The sequence below is a fragment of the Xiphophorus hellerii genome, chromosome 3, assembly GCF_003331165.1.
Source record: "Xiphophorus hellerii strain 12219 chromosome 3, Xiphophorus_hellerii-4.1, whole genome shotgun sequence".
NCBI lineage: Eukaryota > Metazoa > Chordata > Actinopteri > Cyprinodontiformes > Poeciliidae > Xiphophorus > Xiphophorus hellerii.
The window spans coordinates 31,082,215-31,109,313 of NC_045674.1; the positions used below are offsets into that span (position 1 = coordinate 31,082,215).

General features: G+C 40.9%; 1 protein-coding gene across 1 annotated transcript; it reads left to right on the forward strand.

The window, feature by feature from the left end:
* The first annotated feature begins 1,069 nt into the window (after positions 1 to 1,069).
* Positions 1,070 to 26,227, forward strand: snrka (SNF related kinase a). The gene is made up of 8 exons (XM_032558673.1): positions 1,070 to 1,195; positions 6,348 to 7,061; positions 12,508 to 12,649; positions 16,729 to 16,941; positions 17,745 to 17,879; positions 20,715 to 20,904; positions 21,726 to 21,823; positions 21,934 to 26,227. The coding sequence occupies exons 2-8, from the start codon at positions 6,383 to 6,385 to the stop codon at positions 23,036 to 23,038; spliced, it is 2,562 nt and encodes an 853-aa protein (XP_032414564.1). The 5' UTR covers positions 1,070 to 1,195; positions 6,348 to 6,382; the 3' UTR covers positions 23,039 to 26,227.
* Positions 26,228 to 27,099: the final 872 nt, after the last annotated feature.

The following is a 27,099-nucleotide window of genomic DNA, read 5'->3' on the forward strand; positions in this document are numbered from 1 at the left end:
CAGCCAAATTTCTAGGCGTGCATATCACAGAGGACCAGTCCAGGTAAAACAAAAACAAAACAAAAAAAACACGCCACATTACTGGCAAAGAAGGCCCAACAGTGTCTCTACTTTTTGTGGAAACCAAAAATAGCAGAAGCTCCGGTCTCAATCTTTACCTAGTTTTACTGTGCTAGCAAAGTATCTGTTCTTATCAACTGCATCACAGTGTGGCTGACACATCTCCAGTGCCAGGTGAGGGTCAGCAGAAAAGATCTTTGGTGCCTCGTTCTCTTCAAGGGACTGGTCCAAATGAGCACCAAGTTTGTTGGATAAATCAATTTTATGTTCTGCAATCTAATTAATCTGTGACGTGTGTAAGGGGTTATTGGGTTTAGAACCATGACTACTAGTTAAAGTGAGGATAGGGTGTGACGGAGGTTCAGGAGGGATGCTGGTCTGATCTCCTGTAATTAGATGAACATATCTGACTTTTCGTCTCTGGATGTCGCTGTGCGCTTTACACACAATAACGTGTCAGGTCTGGGAGGAAATTATGCAACACCACAGAGACATAAAGTGTACTGCTTATCATCACATTGGAGGATGTATCGATAAAAATATTTGGTGTTGTGCTTCACGTATCCCTATAATACATTTTAAAATCTAAATTACAACGTCATTATGAGCTGAACAGTTGTATTAAATTTGAACTGCTTGTTTATCCTGCTGCGGTCTTTTTACCATCAAAAGATTCCTTTTGACGTCAAAGCTGAATGCGGTTGATGATGCTCCTTTGCTGCATTCAATAACATCTGGTAAGAGCTTGTGGTTTGGTTGATTTCCTCAGCTAGGAAGTTTAAGTATTCAACAAAATTAAACGGTATCTGGAGCTTCTGTTGATTAAAAAATGTGAATGTATTTAAAATATAAGTTTGTTTTCTCCGCTGAGGTCGAAATAACGCATATCGATTGAACAGCATGGGAATAGTTTAATAGCAGTGAACCACTTTGTAAATTATTCCGAGTAAATAAGGATGTCTAGAAATATCGACACTATGTTAAGCACCTGAACGTCGCTTCTCTGCCCCCTGCCCCGGCTGGGAGGAAACAGCCATTCCGAACAGCGCAGCCGTTGCTAACGATGCGATGTCCCGTCTTACGGATGAATCTTGGGTTTAGGGGCTTCATGGGTGCCGCGGTCACCAAAAACAAGGTGCGCTGACCTTTTCTTCTTTTCAGATTTTTTATAAATGGTAGCAAATATCTATCGCGAGCTCCGGTAACAGGCGAAAGTCAGATCCTGGGTCTAATGTGTGCCGAAGAGACTGAGGAGCGGAGCGCAACGAACCGCAGGAACTCTATCATGCTAACAGCTACATGATTACTGGAGCTAGCAGTGTAATATCTGAGGCTGCGCTGTCTCAGAGCTCCTTTGGCCGCGGCGATGTAACTCAGCTGTAAAATGTTTTGTGTGGTTGTTAGTGTGAGCTTATGTCTAGTAAAGAACTCTACTTAACTGCAATTGGTCTTAAAGCTAACCATTTAAATCAATGAATACCGGGGCTAGTCTGTGGTAATGTTAGGCTAACTGTTAATTTAACTGAGCCAGTCGACTATTGAGCTAGCTCTGCCAACACTTCTGTGCTTGTACGCTGTCTGTTTGGTCGCTTATGTCCCTTAAAATTTAGCTGCGGTTCCCAACAGGAGGCAGCGGATGTAGAGTAGCTCGTAGGCTAATGCAGCTGCCATCCTGTCAAAACAAGCCCAACCTCCTCACAGCGACCGGAAACAGAGACATGCTGTGTAATAGAATGGATTCAGCTGCGGCCAGACGTTGACATCAGCTCATAAATGTGATTTGATTTGTGTTTATGATTTTTGCTGTTCGTTCTTTTTCTAGACTGTAATAATCATACAACAAACGTCAGTGGCTTTTATAAGCAAGAATTGGGCGCAGACGTTACATTTTATTGTGGCGAGTGAGTAATCAACTCAGGATTTCAATTATACAAACAGTTGAATGTTAGTGATTGTTGACAACACCTCTGCCAGGTGTTGATTTATGGGTGAGTTTTATGAATTTATAGATGGTCCCTATTTAGTATAGCATCCATGTTGTAAAGTGGACTAGTAAATCTTTTTGCTCTGTTTACTCTTGGACAGTTGTTATGATGTGTAGCCATGGCAGCAGTGTATTGTTTTTGCAAGTAGGAGCAGCTGATTAGCATCTCAACAGGTCAAATAATATCTGAACTATGACCCCAAATTCCAGAGGAGTTGAATACGAGATTTCATGGATGCAGAGAGCAGGGTAATGTAATGAAATGTAAAAATATTTCTGGGTAAATTATATGTTACAGAAAGACATCGCCACTGAAATGCTATTTAAACCTGCAACTACAGAGTCTTAAAAACAACAAATCAAATCAGATTAAGCCAGCAGCTTCTTAAAGTGCCCCAAGCCTCCAGGGGGCCGTAAATGCTAATATTTTGACACAGACCACAGTTATATAAATGTAACATTTGTTTATTGAGATTATCAATGCTGCTAAATTTGACTGAATGGTTTCAGCATACTTCATTTAAAATATTTAAAATTGTTTAACATTTAAATTTAAGATTTTACGGAGCTGGCAAGTTTACTTTGTAAACGTGCAAAGAAAAATCTTCATAGTTAGTTTTGTTACCACAGCTACAATCTGATCTGAGATTAGTCTTTGAGATTGAGCTCTGTTTGATCACAAATATATCTCAGTAAACTACAATTATCACTTTTATAGCTTTTAAGGTTGGCCAATTAAACTAGACCTCCTTCTGCCAGAATTTATTAAATCTATGTTGAAATGCTGTCATAGCTGCTGCTGATCTTAGGAAGAGGGGCCCCTAAGTCAAACTCTGCTCAAGGCCTCAGACAACCTTGGACCGACCCTTCATGATGAGTTATATCTACTGCACTGCGCACAGAACTGCGCAACAAATGGGAGATTTAATTTAATGCTGCTCATGTGGTTTTAGTAGCTCTTCTATTTTGTGTCTGTTGAGTTTTTAAATGAGCGCCACAGAGACTGTTTTGGTTGCCTGAGCTTTATTGGACGGGTTTTTCTGATCTCTGCACGTATTAACTGTCTGACTAAGTGGACAGAGCATTTGTATGGTTTGATGCAGAGAAGGAGGAAGTCCATCATAACGGACAAGGACCATATCCCCGACTCTCTGTCCACCTTTCTGACCATACGGCAAAAGCAAAGTAGGTGGATTAGCAGAGCTTGCTGAAAGCTGATGGTATCATACAGGACACATTACTGTGAAATATTGCTTCTGCTGCATGGATATCAAGCTGTTTGCATTTCATTATAGTCATTCTGATTGTCATACAGCAAAAATCTTGTTCCCAGGTGTTCTGTTTTGGAGGCTGGAGGAATCCTTAAAACATTACTAGGTTTTGAAGACTTCAGTGGTTTTGATTAGTTTTGGGTGTCAAATAAATCCTCCATATAATGCAAAGAGAAAGTATTGTCTAGTTAAGCCTTCCAATTTTATTTTAAAGCTTATTGTTGTATGTTGATTCATATTACTTTATTTCTTTATTTTAATTTGTTTTGTTTGCTATGCTGGGACAACAACCCTCACCCCCTTTTAGGGGACCAATAAAGTATTATTATTATTATTATTATTATTATTATTATTATTATTATTATTATTATTTTATTTAGTACCAGTCTTTGAAATATTTTGACCAGTGTATAATTGAAAGTATTTCTGAGAAAGTTCCACACTAAATTCAGATTTGTGCACCCAGCCTTTAGTTTTAAAAATCTTTCCTGTTTTGTTTCATAGGGATGAAACGATTAGTCAGATTAATCACGTTAAATCAATTATTGAAATAATCAACTAATTTAGTAATCAATTACCTGCTAACTGAGGAAAATGTTTGAGCGGTTCTTAAAAACATGCAATGTGATTCTATTAATCAATGTCATTGCTTTTAAACTGTTTTTAATTTGTTTTACTTTTATGTGACCAGATTGTTATGTGCTGCAGATTTCTGCCCAGGTCCTTTTTGAAAATAAGATCTGGATCTCAATGGGGTTTTCACCTGGTTAAATAAAAGAAATTAAAAAAAGAACAACATATTCAGAGCAGTAATTCAGACAAAGGTGTGCAGAAAACATATACATTTTGCATTTAAGGAAATAAAACAATTTGAAAATTTGTTCAACCTAGAACTCTTAATGTCACATTTTAGCTTCACCGTGTTCAAATTAGGTACAAAATAATAAAATAAAATCTTTCAACAAGCACCTTTTGCTATCTTATAATCAGTTAATCGGAAAAATAATCAACAGATCAACTCTATACTGCACTGATAAGACAAGCAGAAAGGCCTGAGCTTTCCACATGCTGATGTTAGAAGTATTAGCTGCAGAACCATCCTTTGCTACAAATAATAGAGCATAAACTAATAAAATGCTGTTATTGCATTTTAAGCAATAAAATGTTTTTTTTTTATTTAAGAAACAGTGTGTAACTTTTACAAAAATATATTTCTTCCATATCTATGAAAAATATCACCATGTCATGACAGGTGTAATATGAGACAATCTGTAAAAAAAAAACAAAAAACAAAAAAAAAAACAAGAGAGATCCTCCACCTCCTCCCTTTTGCGATCTGCAAAAATCACCTCTCCCAGTCAAAAACAACCAATCAGAGCCAAGAGGCGGGGCTTAGTGTTGTCAATCAACCTTCCATACACACTGCTGCTTTCTCCAGCTTAACAGAAACAAAACTGAAGTTATTATTTTTGGACCTAAAGAGGAACGATCTAGAGTCAATGCACAGCTTCAGTTATTACAACTGAAAACCAGCGATCAGGCCCGAAACCTGGGAGTAGTGATGGACTCTGACCTGAACCTCCAGAGCCACATAAAGACAGTTACAAAGTCGGCCTTCTATCACCTGAAGAACATTTCCAGGATTAAAGGACCAATGTCTCAGCAAAATCTAGAGAAACTCATCCATGCGTTCATCTTCAGTCGTATTGATTATTGTAACAGTGTCTTCACAGGTCTGTCCAACAAATCAATCAAACAGCTGCAGCTGATCCAGAATGCTGCTGCTCGCGTTCTCACTAAAACCAGGAAGATAGAGCACATAACACCAATTTTAAAGTCCCTCCACTGGCTCCCTGTAGCTCAAAGAATAGACTTTAAAATACTGTTGTTAGTTTACAAATCACTGAATGGCTTAGCACCACAATACATTAAAGATCTGCTGTTGTTGTATCAACCTTCCAGACCTCTCAGGTGTTCCGGTTCTGGTCTGCTCTGCATCCCCAGAACCAGAACCAAACGAGGAGAAGCAGCTTTCAGCATCTATGCACCACAAATTTGGAACAAACTTCCAGAAAACTGTAAAACAGCTGAAACACTGACTTCTTTTAAATCTCAACTAAAAACCCACCTGTTTAGGATTGTATTTGAAATGTAATCAATTACAAATTTATTGATGGAACTTGACTTAATGATTGATTCTATGTTGCTTTGTGTTTCTGTGTTTGTAATGATGTAAAGCACTTTGAAATGCCTTGCTGCTGAAATGTGCTATACAAATAAAATTTGATTGATTGATTGATTGATTGCTAAATGTACTAACGGAGGAGGAACAACTTTCTATAGAAGGAAAGCTGTTTATACACCGTCATTGGTGACTATGCTAACTAGCCTTAGCATTCTTGGCAGGCTATGTTGTGGTGAACCAGCAAAGAGCTAGAGCAGTGGTGCCATACTGCATGTCTTTGTTCTGTCCCTCCTCAGCATGTTAATGTTCTTCTTAGGCCTTCTAAAGAGCCATTATTTGAAGCAGGTGCGTTAAACCAGGGAGAGAACTAAAACATGCAGGATGCCGGCCCTTCAGGACCCACTTTGGGCACCAGAGGGACTGACGGCGCTGAAGCCCTCCTCCTGACTCTGATTGGTTGTTTCTGACTGGTGTATTTCTGTAGTTAGTACTGGGAGAAGGCAGAAAGCACTGTCACCACATAATAATAATTTTAACAAATTTGTAAAAAATATATTTTAAAAAAAAGACACTGCAACGTTAAGGTATTTCTAATATAGTATAAAAACGTCTTAAATGACAAACCTCCAGAATCTACCCTTCTTTTTTTTTTATCGATTAATTGTCAGAATAATCAACAGATTAATAGAATAACTAAAATAATCACTAGTTGCATCCATAGTGTAATCATTCCAGTCTGGAAAAAGAACCCTTCAGTAAATCTTCAAGATCCTCAGACTGATGAGCTGAGGAAATGCCTGACCTAACCTCACCAGGAGTCACTTACTTTGTGTCTCTTCCCCTTTAGGAAACTGGAGCCATGGGTTTCCTCTTCAGCCTCGGATGAGCCGAAATAAGCTGGACCCACACGAGCCCAGCGAGCTGCCCCGGCCTGCAGGGGGCGCTCCCCTGTCCCCGACACCCTCTCCAGTCATGGCGGGCTTCAAGCGGGGATACGACGGCAAAATCGCCGGCCTGTACGACCTGGACAAGACGCTGGGGCGGGGCCACTTCGCCGTGGTCAAGCTGGCGCGGCACGTTTTCACCGGGGAGAAGGTGGCGGTGAAGGTCATCGACAAGACCAAGCTGGACACAGTGGCGACGGGCCACCTCTTCCAGGAGGTGCGCTGCATGAAGCTGGTGCAGCACCCCAACATCGTGCGCCTGTATGAAGTGATAGACACTCAGACGAAGCTGTACCTGATCTTGGAGCTGGGAGACGGGGGTGATATGTTCGACTACATCATGAAACATGAGGAGGGGCTGAACGAGGAGCTGGCCAAGAAGTACTTTGCCCAGATCGTCCACGCCATCTCTTACTGCCACCGACTGCACGTGGTGCACAGGGACCTGAAGCCTGAGAACGTGGTGTTCTTCGAGAAACAAGGACTGGTGAAGCTCACCGACTTTGGCTTCAGCAACAAGTTTCAGCCAGGGAAGAAGCTGACCACCAGCTGCGGCTCTCTGGCATACTCGGCTCCGGAAATCCTCCTTGGCGACGAGTACGACGCTCCAGCCGTAGGTACGTAGCAACCCGAGGCGATGGTCCACAGTGAGTCACGCTATTAATTAGAGGAAATTATTCAAGTGTAAGAGCCCACGAGCAAACAGGATGTGAGCCGTTTCTTTACAGTGGATGTATATTTTCCACCAGGCGTAAGGTCAGTGTGGTTTGGATGATCAACCTTCTCTTGCTGGGTTTTTTTCCCACCCATCAGCTCCAGCGCTAAAAGGATCCATGTTGGTTTAGCACTGGCTTGTTGGGTTTCTTACCTCCAGAAGCTCTGGCTCTGTAAAACCATTCCTTTTTAAGTAGTAACATTGAGGTGAGTCAGAGGAGAGCCGCTTTAATCAGGAAGAGTAAGTGAGCTCATGGAGACGGAAAACTATTCAAAATATTTTATGCATCATTCTTAGTTTTATTTTCAATGTACTTAATTTAAACCACGGAGATAACATGAGCTTTGTTCCTCTTCTAGCAGTTTATGTAGCTGTAAGGGAACCTGACTGTTTTGGTTCTGTTTTTATCTATTCACAGATTTTTGTGTGGATCAAAGCTCCATATTGTTTGTGGAAAATTTGTCTATTTTGTATACTTTTTTTACAAAACACATCTAAATATTTTTTAAAAATGAATCTCGGAAAGCTGGAATATCTAAACAGGCTATTTTCTAACCCGGTGGGGTGACTGTGTGTTCTGATGGGTTCTGTGTAGCAGAACCTTTGGAGCTGCAGGGTGCTGAGCTTGACGCTCATCTTGTTGTTGGGTCTGTGGTGCAAGGTCAGCTGTGTTCAATCTCATCATGTCCCATTGCACTGAATTAACTGTCTCATTGATTTCCCATGGAGGCCAGTAGAGAGCAGACACTACTGTTGTCCTTTCATTACAGGACATCATACCTTTCACACCAGCCTGTTCTATTTAAAGCAGAAACTAAGGTCCGATAACTTGGCCGGTTAAGCGTTTTGTTTTTTGTGTTTTATTTTAAGTATGTGTGCTATGAGATTGCCTCTGATGCTGAAAAATTTCTCGTGCAGTGAGCACTTTTAAATTTAGCCTGTTCTCTGTTTCCTCTTTTCTGTTGCATTTATCAGAAACTTGAAAGGTGCGGCTGAGGAAACTGCGATTACATCGTAGAAATTCTTCCTTAAACTCTCAAAACCACATGGACTTCTCTTGAAGACATTTCACTGTTCAGGAACTGCATGTTGCTCTGAAGTGTAATGCCAGTAAGGAGATACTGGAATATTTAGCAGCCAAGTGGAGGTGATGTGCAGAAACCCTGTGGTAAAGTCTGAAACATCTCCAGCAGCACAGGATTAGGTCACATTTTACTATTCCGCAAACTCACGCTTTTCCTAGCATGTAGCCATAGATCAGTGGTGTCCAAACATTTTGTCATATGGACCGAAATCATAAAGTCAAAAGGACTTAAGGACCAAAACACATTTTTGGCTTATTCACTCAACAGGAACTAAGCATTGAATATTTTAATTAAACAAGTAAAGTAATCAGATTTGCCTCTGGAAAGGAATGTGTAAATTACAGTGTTTTGCAGGGTTGTGTTTTTGGAAGAAATTTTACACATTTTCTAGGTATCGATTGGAAAAGAACAACCTACCATAATTTAGCCAATTCTGATCTATAAAATCAGGATTTAGTGCACTCTGTCTATGAAAATGCTTCCTGTATTAAGCAAATTTAATAAATTAATCAAAATCAGATTTGAGTGCAGCAAATTTCACTATTGAGTAAAAATCACTAGACAAATGTGTAAAAAACAATAAATGTGCTTATTGAAAGACAAATAACAGCCATGACCAGATAACTTTCAAACCAGCAAATGTCTTGGTTTAAATTAATTTATGTTCAGGCATTATATTCCTTTTCATGTTAAGTTTCTGTTACTAATTCCTGTTTCACAGGGTGAGGTCTTACAGCACACACACACACCCACGCAGTTGTGTTTTCGTTTCTTGTGGGGACTGTACATTGACTTCCATTCATTTTTGACAGCCCAGCTCTAACCATCACATACCTAACACCTAACCTGGAAACAGCATTCCCCTCATCAGGACCAGGATTTGTGCCCACAAGAAGCAGTGGTGCCCACCACCCCACTATGTAGACAGAAATTGGTCCCGACAAGTATCTAAAAATCTGGTTCACATACATATATGCATGTGATGATAAAAAAAATAGGTTTGGTCGTACAGTGTGCGGTGTCGAGGAACACACCTCACACATTATATTTAGTGAGTCAGACGGGAAATCTCACAAAACGACTCAAGACAAAACGTGAGTTCAGCGTAAACAAACATGGCCGACTGAGAAGAAATTATGGTGATAATATGTGGAGTATGTTTAACAGAGAAAAAAACAATAGATGTTTCTGATGTCCACTGGACCTTAAGGTGTGCTATGGTCGTTGTTTTGTCGTCTTTATTTAGAATTTCCTTCCATGTTTCCATCAACTCGCTTTTTTGATTGGCTAAACGTCATCAGCAGCAATTAGCAAACTTCTCAGTACAACGCTCGTAAAAACGTTAAAGGGTTAACAGAGGCGCCTTGTTGTGATGACTTCCTGAAGGCGGAGTTTCAGAAAGAGCTAGAGTCCTTAAAGAGACAGAGGCCCAATTTCAAGGTGTTAAATGTCATAATGAAATTTTTAAACTCACTGATATATACAGCATTTTATAACAACTGAAGGTAACATAGTTACTTGATTGTGCAATAAAATGGCAATATAGGGCTGTAAAATAAATAATACTGGCCCTTTAAGACCAGATTCAAAGTGAGAAAAAGTTTATGGCAATAATAATTAGAGAAACCTAGAGCTGACTGATGAGTTCACATCCAAAGAAAAACACATTCAACAACAGAGATATTAAAATAAATTTAAACAATCATGTGAGAACTTGTTCTGAAGGTAGAATGGCTTTCTTTAAATTTTCTGCTGGCTGAAAAGCAGAACATGATGTTAACCAGAGCATTACAGGCCACAGTGACTGTTCTCCATAGTGGGATCTGTTCTGTGGGATGCCAGTACATGATCACTCTGTTGTGCACTAAATACTAGAATCGAGTCCCTCAGCACTAGTTATTCTGTTAGCAACCGGAGCTGTAGGCCTCAGAGCCTTGATTAGGATCAGGCTGCAGTCTGCAGATAGAACATGCCGACCCAGGCTGTAGTAACCACACGACCCCATGCAGCAGTAACCTGAGCTCAACGGATGTGGTTAGCATGAATGTGCATAGAAGCAGATGTGCACAAAGATCTCCCTCCTGTCAGAGGAGATTCACTGATTGCAGTTTTCTGGCTTGATTTGCTGATTCCAAATTTGGCCAATACCAATTTTTTTCTCTGAAATGTTGCTAAATATAGCAAGAAAGTCACTGAGTTGGTAACAGTGGGGTGACTGTTGTTAACTGCAAACGTGCAGACATGATGTGGTGGGCCGGGCTAACAGTCAAGCTTCTATAAAAGCAGAGCAGAAGAGGACAGTGGTAGATTTTTAGACCTTTGCTGAAGTAGATAAGAGTGTAGAATAAGATCTGCTTCACATGTAAGTCTCAGACAGTCACATCTCTCCCAAAATTAAGGAAATCGGTGCCGATAAATTGGTGGACCCCTAGTTAATGTGAATATCTTGTAGAAGCCAAGAGTTTGTGAAACATCATGACATGTTTAGCAGCATGTGATGCTGCTAAACGTGCTTTAGATGTTAACAAGTCTGATTCACCATCCTTTACCTAAAGAGGCTGAACGTTGGAGTTGTCTCGGTTACCAGTTCAAGTTTATTTGCTTAGCACATTTCAGCAGTTTAGTGGCTTACGTCATATAAACATCACTCAACCACCAGCTGTGAAAACAAACATTAAACGTTGCGTTTCTGTGCTGCACCAGGTTTTGTAAGCAGTTCTCATGCTGTTGTGTGAAGCAACCCACCAAGAGGGGTTTGGTTCCAGAAAGATAATGTGAATAATGACACTATTTATTTTCTGTAACCTCACTGTGCTCTACTGTGGAGAACACAAACTACCAAAATACAGAAATGATGTGTGTGTCAACCTTGTCATAATAAAGTTAGATTGTTTTGAACGATATCACCTTTACAATGGGGCCTAAATTGATATTTATTCTTTTTTGTCTAATAACATGTCTATATCACTAGGTTACTAGGCAAGGCAGTTTTATTTTTATAGCACATTTTTAGCAATAAGGCCATGCAAATAGTTTTTCATGATGCAAAGGAAATGAAAAAAACAAACAAGCAACAAACCCTGACATTACAGTGGTAAAGTAAGGGAACTGTTTGACATTGTGGCGTTTGTTTGTGTTCAGACCTGTGTATGATGTAAATAAATTATAACTGCAGTTTAGAAGTAATTTAGTAGTCGGTTATTCGGATGATTAATCAATTAATCGGATACAAAAATTGGCTCAAGCTGTAGATGTTTCTTTTAACCACTTATGCTTATTTATACAATATTGAAAGTACATTAAAATGTGTTTTAAAAAAACAAATATTTCAATGCCTTTTTAAAATACTAAAATAAACTTTTTATTGACTAAAATGCAATAACGGCATTCCTTTAGTGAACTCTTTATCATTTGTTGCAAATGATGCATCTGAAGCTAAAACAAATCCTTCTAACATCAACATGTGTAAAACTCACGTTTATTTCTGCTAGACTTACTTCTTAGGAGGATCTTTATTTTTATTTTTACCAAATTTGAACCATGTGAAGCTAAAACCGCAACTTCAGAAATTCTGGGTGGAACAGATTTACAGACAAAGACATCTGTATATTTATTTATTTATTTTTATATATATATATATATATATATATATATATATATATATATATAATTCATTTTAAATGCAAAATGTATATATATCCTTTATACAGTTTTAGCTTAATTCTGGTCTGAGGGTGCTGCTTCAGAAAATGGAATGTTTTAGTCCGTATACTCCAGTTAATGATTAATCGATTACTAAATAAGTTGGTGATTATTTCAAAAACTGATTAATCTGGTTAATTGTTTCAGCCATAATCCAGAGTTGTTTAGTAAAGAGGACAGGGAGCCAGTCCAGTCAATGGGAATGAATACTAATGCACAGTTCACTTTTCAGATTTTTATAAAAATAAATGAAGCCATGTATTATTATCAATTTACCTAATGATGTCATACAATATTGCTCCATCTCAGGAAATCCCTTTGAAGTATGTGGTTGTCAACTGGAGAACCTGTTGAAAAGCTAATCCTGCCTCTCTGCTAAATTGAGTCATTTCTTGATGCTTCATTATTGTTGTTAGCAGACGCAGTTTCCCGTTTGTTTGGGCTGTTAGCTGCGGTGGTTTATGTATTAGCTGTGGCATGGAGGCGTTTGCTGTCAGTGATCTCTCTTTGTTAGTGTGATGGGAGATTCAGGCAGTCCCTCTGTGTGTCTCCCTGCCTCAGACATCTGGAGCCTCGGCGTGATCCTGTTCATGTTGGTTTGCGGCCAGCCGCCTTTCCAGGAAGCAAACGACAGCGAGACTCTCACCATGATCATGGACTGTAAATACACTGTACCTGCCCACGTCTCCAGCGCCTGCAGAGAGTAAGTATGGATCCGCTGTCCTCTCCTCTTCTTTCACCATGTATGCATTTATTTACTTATGTATTATTTATTAAGGTGGAGTTTTTTTTCTCCATCTTATGCTGAACGTACCTCTGAAAAATGACATTTAATCAAACTTCATCTATTTAGCACTTTTTATTCAGACAAGTTCAGGGTTTCCCCCAGAAAACTTGCTAAGCCCGGTGGTCGGACACCGTGGCGGTTCTCCGGGGTTTTGTATTAAACGATGCTAATTTGACAGCAAACGTAAAATATTACTCGGTAATTATGTTACTGGAAGACATTGCTGACAATACTCAAACCCACAACTACAGAATATTAAAAACAACAAATAAAATAAATACAATTAAAATAAATATCAATTATTTACACTTCTGTTAAATCCAAATTAAGTCATTGAATTTAAGCACGATGTAATGCTGATCACATTGAGAACCGACCCAAAGCATAAACAAACTAAGAGAATATCTATGCTGTTAAATTTGATTTAATGGTTTCAGGATAGATAAATTAAAAGATTATAAATTGTTATAAACATTTAAATTTAAGATTTTAAGGAGCTGGCAAGTTTACTTTATAAAAGTTTACACAACAATCTTCATATTTAGATTGTTTTGTTACCATACTGACAATCTAATGCTCTCAATTTAATCTTTGAGTTTTAGCTGTTCATTCATTTGACTGCTCAGTCAATTAAACTAGGCCCTTCTCCAGGTTTCACTAAATCCATGTTGAAAACGTTGGTAGTGCTGATGTTCTTAGCAGCAAAAGGGGCCCCTAAGTCAAATTCTACTCAAGGCCTCATTCAACATTGGACCGGCCCTGCATAATGAGCCAGACATTTCTGCAGCTTGATGTAGAGGGACAAACAGGAGATTTAATTTATGTGGCTTTAGTGCTGATTTTACACTTGAGGCAGCAAATAAGTGGTTTTCACTGATCCAGGTGAAGACATGATTACCATGTTCTGAAGGCCAGATTTTCATAAATGGAGAATAAAAGAAGACTGGAATTGCTCATCTTGTTTTCACACTGAGGACCAGGCTGCACTGAGCAGCTAATTAGGAAGAGGTTTGAGCCATCTGATTGGCTGCAGCTTCACAGCAGAAATGTTGGGATTTGCACCAACAAAACATCCCAGCTGCTTCAGCTACAACTGGACACGTCCTTCACTTCTGGTGATAAAGTCTTAGCAACATGACTTCCACATGTTAACTACTTCTGCTGTTTATGCCACTATAAAGGCTTACTCCATGGCTCCATTAGAAAGAACCTTTGTTGTCCCTCAGTGGGAGAAATTCAAAATGCAAAATGAAAGGTGCATGGAAGCTTTCATATTCACAAAATAGAAAAACAACAAGGAAGAACAAGAGTCTGTATGACATTGTATTAGGGACATTGTAGAAAAACATTTTCACAAAACATTTTTGAAACAAATTTCAAAAATGTTTGAGAAAAAAAAAACTTTTTTCCTAGAACATTTCTGAGCATAAAATTTACAGCGTGAGACAAGCTGTGCAGTTATTTAAAAAAGCCTACTTGGATTTAAGGAAAGGTGTCGCTTAGTAGGATCATTTAGTTATTTATATCCATTAAATAATAAATTGAAAAACTTGTAGTGGCTGTTTGCTATATTTTAGGCTACTGGTTGCTCTTCCTGTAGGTTTTGGTTTCACTTAATCATGATTGACTCCTCATATCTGCCTTGCGGCTTACTACCATACAGTCATTTATTTCTTTAACAACGTCCATTTACCTAGCCATCTTGTTTAAGAACAAAGTGTGTCCGCAATTAGCCCCTTCCCATTAGTAACACCTGAACAGAATCACATTTGACCTTTAATAACGCCATGCCCCTTTCCATATACTTGGTACGCTGCAAGAAATATGCCCCCTAGTGGAGATAAACACAGGGAAACAAGAGAAATAGTTTGCAGTAATCAGCCAATGTGACATCCTGGCGAGAGAACAATGTTCACACGTCTCCAGTCCGAGGTATTTATTCTTCTCCACCAACTTCACTTCTTCTCCCATGATGGAAACGGGGTTTGATCTGACCCTGTTTCTCCTGACATTTACAATCATCATCAAGTTGAGAAGATTCTTCCCACACTGTAACAGAAAGCGGTCCACCAGCTCTCTATACTCAGCCTCTTGTTCATCTCTGATGGCGCTCTGCCAACACGTTTAGTAGAAACCAGACCTCCAGAAGAATTGTCCCCATGCCTGAGTTCCTGATGGTTTTTATCTGTTTTCTCTTTTTCTGCTCTGGTGACTTGTTCCCGGTGTTGCCGTGGCGCCTCACAAATTCTCAGTCATTTTTATTGATCTTGTTCATTCTTGATGCAGATGTTTCTGCTCTGGACCGTTGCATGTTCCTGTCCTCCGCTCGTCTCCATGTTAGTGGAAGCATCTGTCTGTCCACTATTCCCCGTTGACCAACCAGAAAGTGTTATTTTCTCTCCTCCTTTCCTCTGGAGTTTCTTGATTGAACATTCTTCAGTGATCGTCTTCGTTTGTTCATCAAAAACATTTCTGCCTGTATTCTCTCGTTGCTTGTGGCTCCATGGCATCGCTCACACATCCCTCAGAAAAAGTGGCATCTTGTGATTTTACACTTGCAGGTGTGTTACCTGAGATGAAAAATAATACCAGATAAGACAACTTTCTGTGTGTGTCAGCAGTCCTGCACTTCTCCTTCTGAAAAGGCAGAAAGGACAGATGTTTGTTGTTAAGTCACATCTTAGGACAGAGTTAAAGGTGAATCGAATGTACAGGCATGTCACAATAACAAATTTTGCTGGACAATAAATTGTCCCGGACATTATTGGAATAAACGATGGTATTGTTTTGACACCATTTTCAACTAACATAACGATAACGGCATAATGCAAGTTTGCCCTCTCAAAGACTAATAAACTATAATTTTGCAAAGAACACTTAACACTGGAACTGGAAGATACTTTAAATATCCAAAGTAAAACACAGAAAAAACTATAAATAATAAAAAAATATACCATAAAAACTATAAATATAAAGACAATAAAAACACAAAATGCAATTAATTGATTAATCACTTATTGCGACAAGCTTAAGAATCGCTATTCAAACTAAAGTAAAAATTTAAATAAAAATAGAAATGTAAGAGCAGCAAACTGAACAGTGAGGGTGAAATTGCAACAAAAGAAAATAAATAATACTGTACACCTATTATACATGGCATTCCCTGACTGTTGGTCCAGTCTTTAATTATTTCTTCTGTTATCAAAGTGAATCTGCAGCCTTGTCCACTTGTTGCTATATTTGTATCTTTGACTCCTCCTTAGTACTAAGTTCTGCTCAAAAGGATATCATTGCTTTTATATCTTGCTAGATGTTCTTTATTATTACCCTGGAAATCTGCTAAATGTGATAAAAAGCGAGTCAATAAGTGCTTATGTTCAAAAAAATGTTTTATAAAATTGTAAATTTATGTTTGGCTAACTAAAAATATTGTGGGAAAAAAATGGCATACTCTGCTGAAAAAGACTATTTAGAAGAAATGTAAAAACAATGCTCTCCAGCTGCAGTTCAGCATCCTCAGCTCTATCAAAGCCTACATCTCCCACTGTCAGTGAACACAACACACTGTATGTTCAGTTCTTCCATGCGTGGCTTACACCAGTGGACCTGTGACTCAGATCAAGTTTAATTATTAGAGGATGTGTTTGTTTGAGTGAGACAGTGTTTGAGTTTATGTGCTGAGACAAACGTCAGACATTCTAAAGATAAATGTTTCTCCAATAAAAACCTCTAAATGTGTCACTGGTCCTGAATGTCGGGTCTAAACTCTGTGTTGAGCAGCAAATGGAAATGATTTCCTCCAATGAAAGCACCTCTAAAAGAAGCCAAAACACAAGAATAAATAAATTATGAAGAATTAAACCTTTTTCACATAAAGTGTTCTTAGAACGATAAGACCTGGAAACTATATGAGAAGTCAGATGACATCTCTTCCTCTTCTGACCTTTAGTGTATCATGTCCTTCTCTTCTCAACCTGTTCTCCATCTCATCCCAGTCTGATAGACCGCATGCTGCAGAGGGACCCCAAGCGCCGAGCCTCACTGGAGGAGATTGAGAGCCACACCTGGCTGCAGGGGGTGGACCCCTCACCGGCCACCAAGTACAGCACTCCTCTGGTCTCCCACAAGAACTTGTCAGAGGAGGAGCACAACAGCATCATCCAGCGCATGGTGCTGGGAGACATCGCTGACCGGGAGGCTATAGTGGAGTACGTTTCATTCCCCTCTACACTAGAATGCTCTGTTATTTGTTGCTCTTTATACAACTGTCATAAAACATACCGCAGTGTTCACTGTTGGGTAGAATCCATGGTTGTAACATGATTATAGGAAGTCACCTGTTTGTATGATGAGAGAAAACCTGTTAGAGGCTGCTGGAAAACCAAAGTTCCCAGTTTTCCCTTTTCAGATTTTTTCTTTGTAGAAACTGTTTAAAACCATGAATGATTTTCCTTCCACTTTGTAGTTTTGCGCTGCTTTGTGTTGCTCTGTTTTATGTAAAATCCACAGTAGTCTTGTAAGTCAAGACCTACACTAGAGTGTATTGTGACTGAGACCAAGACCAGCTCCCCACACAAATATTAGGTGACATTAGCTTGTACACCAAGCTAGGTGGCAAACAGCTAACAATAAACAGAAACTAGTGTCCAAAAACACACAGTATGTAACTAGCTTAGTATGTGTAGCTAATATGAACTAAATCTCTTTGTATAAGGACCGAGTGAAGAGTTTTGTTACAGAGGCACATCGCTAGCTAGCTTTGCTAACATCAGTTTCACATATTGTCACTTTCCTAAAATAATGGCCAAAGTCATTATTTGCCAAAAGTGATTTTATCTAAACAAAAAGTTCCTCCCTTTTTATTGTCAAAATATGATTTTTATTCAAAAAAAAAAATCACTGTCAAAAGATGACTAGTCATTATTTAAGGACAGTGATGATATCTTGTATCAATCCACAGTGTGCCTGCTGGTCCCTGTCTGCTCTCCTCATCATGTGTGTTCTGTTCCAGAGCCCTGGAGACCAACAAATACAACCACATCACAGCAACATACTACCTGTTAGCAGAGCGGATCCTGAGGGAGAAGCAGGAGAAGGAGGTCCAGACCCGCTCCTCCAGCCCCAGCAGCATCAAGGCACACTTCAGGTAATGGCTTCCCCCGCTGCCCGAGGGAGACGTCAGGAACCTGTAGTAGCTAAACATCTCTGTCACTGTCGAAGTAAAGATCTGAGTCACTCGATTCATTTCCATTACAGATGTGAGCAAAACTTTGTCAATATTCTGCTAATGTTGAAAGACCATGATTTCACAATCTATTTGTTTCCATTAAAATGAGAAACATAATTAAAACCACACGTGAATACGTTTGTCCACATGATACTTCATTAAAAAACATCTTTCAACTACTTCCTATAGCCAATGACAAGATCCAGTTGTTGGTCATGTGACTCATGTGATGCAGAAACTAGTGTTTCCACTGCAGCTCTGCAAAAATAAACCAATTTTGATACGACCAAAAAATATACCTTTTTATTGAAAAACAAGTTTTTTCCAAATTGGTGTTTCCATTAAACAAATTCCTTTTTGAAATGTCATATTACATTATTATATGGTCAGTGGAAACACAGCTGTTGTGTGAAGTGTGGAACTGCCCTGTTGTGGTCACAGCAAGCCTCCACCTGCTTGGATCAGAGAACTGGAGGAAAGAAATCCTTTGAGCTACAGAGCAATCTGTGTCTCATCATCATTTCCCATCATTACTTCTAATGTCTGTTAATTCTCACATTCCGCTTAGTTCCCAGCAGTGCTAGCAATAGCTTGGACCTCGGCCATTACTCACGCTGCTATAAACTAAGATGATGAGTCCTGGTTTGGTTCATCTCTCAGCTATTTGCGCCATGGTTCCTCGCCAGCATTGTTGCTCTGATCACACATTCAGGATCACACATTCAGACACATTTTGCTCAACGTATCTGGAAGAATCAGTTTGAAGCAGCTGTTTGTTGCCATGGTGACCTGGAGATAAAGGTTTTCATTAACACCATACCTGCTTTAAAACACCAGGGAGAAGGCATGTGTCAGCAAATTTTCCAGTGCTGTGTACATAGCAACAGTAACCTAGACAAACACCACACTGACATCTGGAGGTGTGTGTTGTGCTTCTTGTATCCAAAGTGGGAGTATTTTCTTCTCGTACAGGAAACCGAGCCCTAATGTCACAAGTTAAAATATCTCATATTTACACACTGAGACAAGATGGAGGTTCTATCAAAGTAAAATATTCATAACTAACTGAATACATGATTATCTTATATTTGAAGCAAAAGCAATAATAACAAGACTGAAATAATTTAATTCAGTGGTTCAGTGTTCGCAGGGTTCACTCCTCAGTCTCTGCAGGATTTTTAAATTCGCAGTCGATTTTTAAAACCTGAGAGAAAACACACAATATTGTATGTAAATGTAGGTATAACAGGTTTGACCATACACTGGGTGTTGTTGAGCAACACAGCAGGAGGAACAAACCACACCCACACGCGCACCCCCCCACACACACACCGATTTCAGTCACCAACATTCAGATGTCAGATGGGAAACCTCGCAAAAAGTCTCAAGTGGATTATGTCTAACAGAGACAAAATGATGCAATGACATCAGCTGAACTTTCTGGTGAACCATGGCCATTGTTTTGTCTTCTTTATTTAAAATTCACTCCATGTTTCCATCAACTCGATTTCTGATTGGCTACATGTCACAGTCAACAAACAGGTTGCATCCTTGTTTGTCCTCAGGGAACACCACACACACTGCCATATTGGCCCAAGACAATCCATCATGTTCAATATCAACAATTTTAGATTGGAACGGTCCTGGCGTCCTTCTCAGCAGACCAGGACCACCTCACATCTCCTAAAATTATCTTAAAAGCCATCCTGATGATTGGACTGTCCTCAAGATTGTCGGAAGGAAAAATTGGCATAAAAATCTTGCCATGTGAACGAGGCATTTAGGATCAGAGTTACCCGTTATAGCTTAACTGTGAGAGCTCCTCTAAAAATGCTTGAACTGTTTGTTTTGATAGTTTGCTCACCACATACACCTGAATATGCATGAATAGAGTAGAAACCATCTGAGCAGTACCACAGAAGCTAGCATCCACTGTCTTCCTGATCTCTGCTCTTGGGGTTTCAGCCAATCAATGAAATGATTCAAGGACCATGTTGGAATAAAATGTCACTGTGCTCCAAAGTGATCAGATAATTATTGGTTGAATCAATAAATGAAATCAGGTCAACCATTCGACTAATTTTCAGTTTCATGCAGCCAGCATGCTGAGTTCAGTGACTGCACAGAATTATCTTTTATTTTTTTGACAAGTCTGCACAAATCAGATAAGTCTGGCTTATCTGTTCATCAAGTTGTGTAGTAAACCAATGCCTGAGTTGTTTTCCTCCACCATCATGTCTTCCTACAGCAGTAACAGTGTGATGGACGCATTAGCGTCCAGGGAGTAGCTGTCTGTTCCTCCCTAATCGCTACATTTACCTCTTTTTTAAAGGATGGTAAAACAGCCTCATTTAAGTTAGATGACCAGCAGTGTGCAGAGTCTTGCATTTCTCCGTTCTCTGGGGCAACCAACATCTCTTTTGAATCAGCTCAACATCCTAGAACATTAGTTAACGTTATTTACATCAGAAGAGGAAAAATGTGGACTTTGAGGAACTGACACTGAGCTGAAATCATAAACACATGCAGCGATCTAGTCGTTGGTTTAAGGAATCTGATTCACCACTACGTTTGGATCACTTCTTCCTGTGGTGTTGAACTGCTGGCAGCAGTTCTGAAACTGCTACCAGCTCTTGTACCAGGTGTGACAGGTTTATTGATAGACGTCAGTAGTTTGTCACTCTACCCAAATGTAATGTGACAACGTGTTCTCTTGTTTGACCCAGGCCATGTGTATGTGATGTGTGTGTGCAGGCAGTCCTGGCCGACCAGAATGGACATGCATCAGGACATAGAGGACTCTCTGGCTTCCTCGTCCATCTCTCACGCCGGGGGCCCCCAGTCCCCGGCCCGCAGCGCAGAGAGCCTGCTGAACGGACACCGCTCCAAAGGCTTGATGGACCTGGGCCGGCGGGAGGAGGCCACGGTCACCGACTCAGCTCAGGTTTTCATCATGTTTCACCTTGCATGTGCAGAAGTGATTGAAGGGTTTTACTTTGACTAGACCAGACCTATCCTTCAGCTTCAAACCCGTGGAGCCGTATCAAAGCCATCAGATGTAGTATTAATGGCACTGCAAGATGTTCCCTCATGATGCTGCCTCCTAATGAGTGGACATGTGTAGTTGGTTCCAGTAAGACCAGGAAGTATCTCTAGATATTACTGAAGATGGATCAGACACACAAACAACAGACACAGAAGCTCTGATCTAGAGTGTTTTGTCTTTGAGTTCATTTTATAGACTATTTTTTGACAGGATGTTTCTAATTTTAAAGGGGCATGTACCATGTGACTTTGTGAGCTCCACATCATGTTATGTTATTTACTCATCAAAAACATATATGAAGTGTTGCTTTGATTCTTTCATGCATATTTGAGAAATCCTGTAATCTCTCATAGAAACCATTAGGCTGTGCAAAACGCCTGGGTGGACCTAGCCCCGCCTTCAAGGACGAAGCTCCTCCTCACAGCTGCAGTTTCCAAGCTTCTGCCTCAGAGTAGCCCTCCCCCGAAAATCCCCCACTCAGGTCCTTCAGACTAGCCAGCAGCAGCCATTAAATATGAGATTTAAATGGATAAAATAACTCAGAGGGTCTTTATCTGGTTTCTCTGCCTTTGTAAATAGGTGTGTGTGTGTGTGTGTGTGTGTGTGTGTGTGTGTGTTGTGATGCTGCCTGTGCCCCGTCACAGTGTGTGTGTGTGTGTGTGTGCGTTCGTCTGTGTGTGTAACTCTGTAACACTTGTCTGGTGTTGTGTTTGCCTCAGGGAGCCTGTGCAGCAGCACCTTCTGGCCCTGCTGCTGGGACCTTCAGAGCTGCAGGTCCCTCCACATCAGCAGCCAAGCAGAGGATCTGTCTGTTCAGGTCAGAGTTCACCTCAACCTCCTCTCAGATCAGAACTCAGCAGATCCAATGATCTGGTGTATTTGTTTCTCTTTGATCCCATGCTGATTTCTCCCTGTCTTTTCTGTTAGGGTGGAGGAAGATGAAGAGGAGGAGGAAGAGCAGGACCCGTCGCCCCTGCCGACCCAGGTGATCCTGCGGCGGAAACCCCCCTCCATCACCAACCGCCTGACCTCCAGGAAGAGCGCCCCGGTGCTCAACCAGATCTTTGAGGAGGAGGGCGAGTCGGACGACGACTTTGAGATGGACGAGGGTCTGCCGCCCAAACTCAGCCGGCTCAAGATGAACATCGCCGGCGGGGTGGGCGGTGTGGGCTCCGGGGCCACCTCGGCCGCATCCCCCGGCCCCACGCAAAAACGCTACCACAGGCGCAAGAGCCAGGGCCGGGGGTCGTCCTGCTCCAGCTCGGAGACCAGCGACGACGACTCAGAGAGCCACAGGAGGCGCCTGGACAAGGACTCGGGTTTCACCTACAGCTGGAACCGGAGGGACAGCAGCGAGGGGCCCCCCGGCAGCGAAGGGGGTACAGGGGGGGGCAGCAGCTCCGGCCAGGGGAAGCCCCCCTCGGAGGGTGGCGGCTCCTCTGGCCCCGACAGAGGCAGCCCCCCTGGTAACGGGGAGAGGGAAGGTGGCAGCGGTGGAGGGGGTGGCGGTGGGGCCGGAGGGGGCCACCAGGGACAGGACCGACCCTCCAGCTGCTGCAGCAGCTCCACCAAGCCGGCCCTCAGCATGGCGAGCCGGCCCTCCCGCACAGCGAGCCGCGGCGCCGAGCTGGTGGAGAGTCTGAAGCTGATGAGCCTCTGCCTCAGCTCGCAGCTGCAGCTGCAGCAGCGCAGCGGGCGGGGGGGCCGAGCAGGGGGCGGGACCAAGGTCATCCTGGACCCCCGGGGCGTCAAGGAGAAACCGACGTGGAGGATCTGCATCGGCTCCACCGACAGCCTGGACTCCATCGGCCTCCCCGCCGCCGGCCTGCCCCGCTCCCACGCCGTGCTGCACCTCCGCCAGAAGGGGGCGCCGCCCGGCAGCAGGGACGCTCACAGCAACATGAACGGCCTGAAAAACGGCGTGCTGCAACTACCTCTGTGTGAGAAGAGCATCTCTGTTAACATCCAGCGTGGCTCCAGAGACGCTCTGCTGTGTACTTCAGCTCCAGCCAGCTGCTGCCAGGTCATCTGAGGCCCCGCCCCCTCACCCGCTCCACCCAGCTCCTCTGTTTTAAACGCCTGTTTTTACCCCCTTGCTTGTACCATTTTCACTTGTTTTTTTGTTTTTTCTTAACCAACTGCACTTTATCGTTCTTTAGCTGAATGTCAGAATTGAGTCCATTTTGATAAAGAAGTGAAACCACTGTACATCGCTTTTCATACGAGCTTAAAACAGTTCAGAGCTGAATTTAGGTGAAATGATGTCCGTTGATGGAAGATCTCTGCTACTTTTTTGGTCATCAGTTTTCCAGGCCTGGGTCAAATCTGAACTGTAACGTGGAATGTTGCAGGATGTGATGGAAAGCAGAGCTTCAGTCAGATTCGGGTTCAGAGTTCTGGGACTGGTTTGAGTTTCCAGTTGACCCGATTCTTCCTGCTCTGTCAGCCTGTCTAACATTCATCTGATGCTGTTAGGCTCTACAGCTCTGGGAGTTTGAGCTGTGGAGGAACCAGAGCACCAGAACAGGTTTCATGGTTCAGAGTCATGATGAGGTCAGAGGTCAGCTTAGGTCCCACTAACAGGTTCCAGCTTGTCCAGGTAAACAGACATTAACCACAGCAGCACCAAAGTGTCCTCTGTGTCGCTATAAACCTTCTGATTTTACTGTTTTTACCTCTAATGAGGTAGAATTACAGGAAGTGTGATAATTTGGTTCTGGCCACTTTTAATCCCATTTCCACCAAGCTGTTCCAAATCCTGACCCAGTTAAGAGTCGATGCTGAAATGGAACCAGTGACCCACCAGTCTGCTGTTTGCTGGGTAAAAACTGGACGAACTGGTTTAACACTGGACCTGGTTCTCTTGGAAAGGCCTGCCCGGATGTAAAGCCATAAATGACATAAACACACCCTTTTGGCCTTTAATAGTGAGCAAACAGCGTAAAGTTCAAAGGTCACCATGTTTCGTTAACAGTAGGAGGGAAGTCCAAGGCTGGCTGGGCTGCCAGGCGTTAGGGCAGCAACTTATTTATATTTTTACTAACGTGGATTCCTTCCATTAAAACAATCATTTTTACAGAATCTCCTCCAGACACAAACATCACCACCTTCACTCATCAGCTCTGCTTTTCCTCCTGTTGCACTCAAGACAATCTGCAGCTCCTCTTCCTGTCAGACTTTCCTCTTCAGCTTTAAAGCTCCGATCAGAATCTACACATTATGAACATGATCATATCATGTCTAATAATTAGAACCGGTCATTTTGCAGGGCGGGATTATTATACAGCTGCAGGATAATTTGAAACAACTGCTTTAAATTAGTTTCCTCTGATGCAGGCAGATTAAAAAAAAATAAATATATATATATATATATATATACATATACCTACACCGGCATTAATATTTATTTAAATGTGGCACCCGGAGTTCCTCACCAGGCTTCCTGCTGGATGTTCGGGGCCCGTTTCTGGCTAAATTAGAAACAGTTTGCGGTTTGGAACTGACTGCTGCTGAATGTATGTATATACTTGATCCATAAATTTAAAGATGTCCAGAAATCATTTATGATAATGATTGCAGTTATAGAATCTTTCAAGTCTAGATTAAAAGAACAAAAAAAAAAAAACAAGTCAAATAAATCGGCTTCAGACTGACATCACCATGGAAAAATATTGACATAAAAAAAATGCTAAGGATTTTGACTTAATTATGGAATTCTGAGGGGGGAAAGAGTCAGAATTTTGAAATTAAAGTTTTTTTAATTCTTTTTCTCGAGATTCCAACATGGTAACACTGCCATAAACACATAACACCTGTCATGGACATGAAGGAGTCTTCATGTTTACGACTGTCAACAGTCACAAACATTGTGACCATTTTAATGGACTTTTAATACAAGTTTTAATGCAACTTTGCTTTAAAAGTGTCATTATTTACCGAATGACACTTAATGTTAACAATCGTAAACATTCCTTCGTGTTCATAACAGGTTGTTAAGTCATGTTTATGACAGTGTCATGTCAGTCTTATGCACACCCCGTCAAATAAAGTGTCACCTCTAACCTTCTTGGGATTTTGACTTTTTCTTGGATTTCTGATCTTTATACAGAATTTTAAGAAAAGAAGTCAAAATCCTGAAATTTTAAGTCAGGATTTAGATATTTTTCCCCCTCATTATTCTGACTTTAAAAGATTAAAACTAAAGTCAGAATTCCGACTTTTTTGTAAAAAAGTCGAAATTCTGAGAGCTAAGTCCGATTTTTTTTAATTTTCAGTGGCTCTAACCTCCTTGTGTACGTTCACAATACATTGACTGGATAAAGATTTCTGACTTGCAAAGCAGCACCTTCTAACAGAAACATTTCATTTGAAGAAAAGTGTGGCGTTTTGTTGCTTTACAATCTCACTTGCTGACCAACTATGGAAAAATAAGCTGATAGATTTTGGTTTTCTCCTCCTCAAACCCGAACGTCTCCCAAAAACTCACTGTTCACGCGGCTGCTGAGTCATGTGTTGTGTACATAGCGTTATGAAGATGAAAAATTTATTTTTTAAACATGTACATTTTATGAAATGTCTGCTGTTTGTTTTTTGTTGTTTTTATTTGTTTCTTGCTGGTGTGTTTTCTAAAAGAAAAAAAAAAAAAAAAATCGGCCACATGAGAGTCAGCAGGAAGTGGAGGAGCGGCCATGTTTTAGGGCATTGGCAATAAGCTATAGCATGTGTTGCAGTCATCTGTACCGAGACGTTTCATTAGCTTCACTTTTTCTGTCGATTCCAAACACGCGCAGCTTCTCAGCTGCCGCCGTCAACTTTTAGTTTCGTCGGAGATTTCCCGACGAACCAAATGTACATAGAGTTGTAAATATGGTGCTCTCTTTACCTAGAACATTTTGGTGCATAGTTGTACAGTAAAACTAGCCTTATAATGACCGTAGTAATCCTGTATGGATGTGTTAGTCGCGTGGGCAAAATGACAGTTCCCTTCATACCGTCAGGTGTCTGACTGTTGTCTTTACTCAGCTGTTTTCAGGTGAATGATGTGCATGTGTCTCAGTGTTGGAGCAGAATCAGCCACAGAAATCCTACTGGACCAAAAGGCAACAAACAGAAAGAAAAAAAAAAAACATCACTGTAATATTCTGTAGTTGATAACTGTTGTCAGACAATACATATAGCTCTGGTAATATCCCAAAAAATAAAAGTTGATTTTTGTCTCTTATGTGTGATCTGAGTGTTTTTCGTTGTTTGTTTTATTTGTTTTCAGATTTAAACACGTACATCAGGTCTTTATCATGATATCAAGTTCATCGTCTTGTTAAAGGGCCAATATTCTGTAAAATCAACATCTTTAAGCCTTATGTTGTAATGTTATTTCTTCATCAAAAACATCTGGAGTCTTGCCTTGATTCTTTAATGCATGTTTGAGAATTCCTTTAATCTCCATGGCAACCATTCAGCTGTGCAAAATACCTGGGTGGCCCTAGCTCCGCCTTCAAGGCACAGCTCCTCCTCAGAGCTGCAGCTTCCATCTTACAGAGCAGCCCTCCTCCACCACTCCTTCAGTCAGCTCCATCAGACTAGTCAGCAGCAATTAGCAACCACCTGGTGGCACTGTATATATGTGAGCTCCTTCAAGGAGCTACTTCTCAGAGCAACACTGGTAAAAACAGGCTCTATATATATATATATATATATATATATATATATATATATATATATATATTCATCACAATATAGCCATATTGTGATGAATTCTTGAAGGCAGAATTTGAGAAAGAGCAGGAGTTTTTTTTAAAGAGAGGCCCAGTTTCAAATTATGAAGTCGTAGCAACTGAAGGTAACATATTTACTTGATTGTGCTGTAAAATGGCACTATGTGCCTGGAAAACACATAATACTGCCCCTTTAAGGCTGTTTCATCCCATCCAAAATCATATTCATTCCATCATTTTCTGCAATTTTATCCAAGCTTCAACTTGCAGTTTTTGGTCCAGTTGTTTGGTCTGAAAGCCTCACCCTGACTCCTTCCATCATTCAGACAGCTCAGTCTTCATCCCATCAGAACATCAAGCTTTTCTCCATGATGAGTTT

Excerpts from the sequence above, each read along its gene's own strand:
- snrka (XM_032558673.1), top strand. The coding sequence starts at position 6,383 with ATGAGCCGAAATAAGCTGGACCCACACGAGCCCAGCGAGCTGCCCCGG. Across the intron at positions 12,650-16,728 it reads GTCTCCAGCGCCTGCAGAGA|TCTGATAGACCGCATGCTGC; the intron begins GTAAGTATGGAT and ends ATCTCATCCCAG. Across the intron at positions 20,905-21,725 it reads CGGTCACCGACTCAGCTCAG|GGAGCCTGTGCAGCAGCACC; the intron begins GTTTTCATCATG and ends TGTTTGCCTCAG.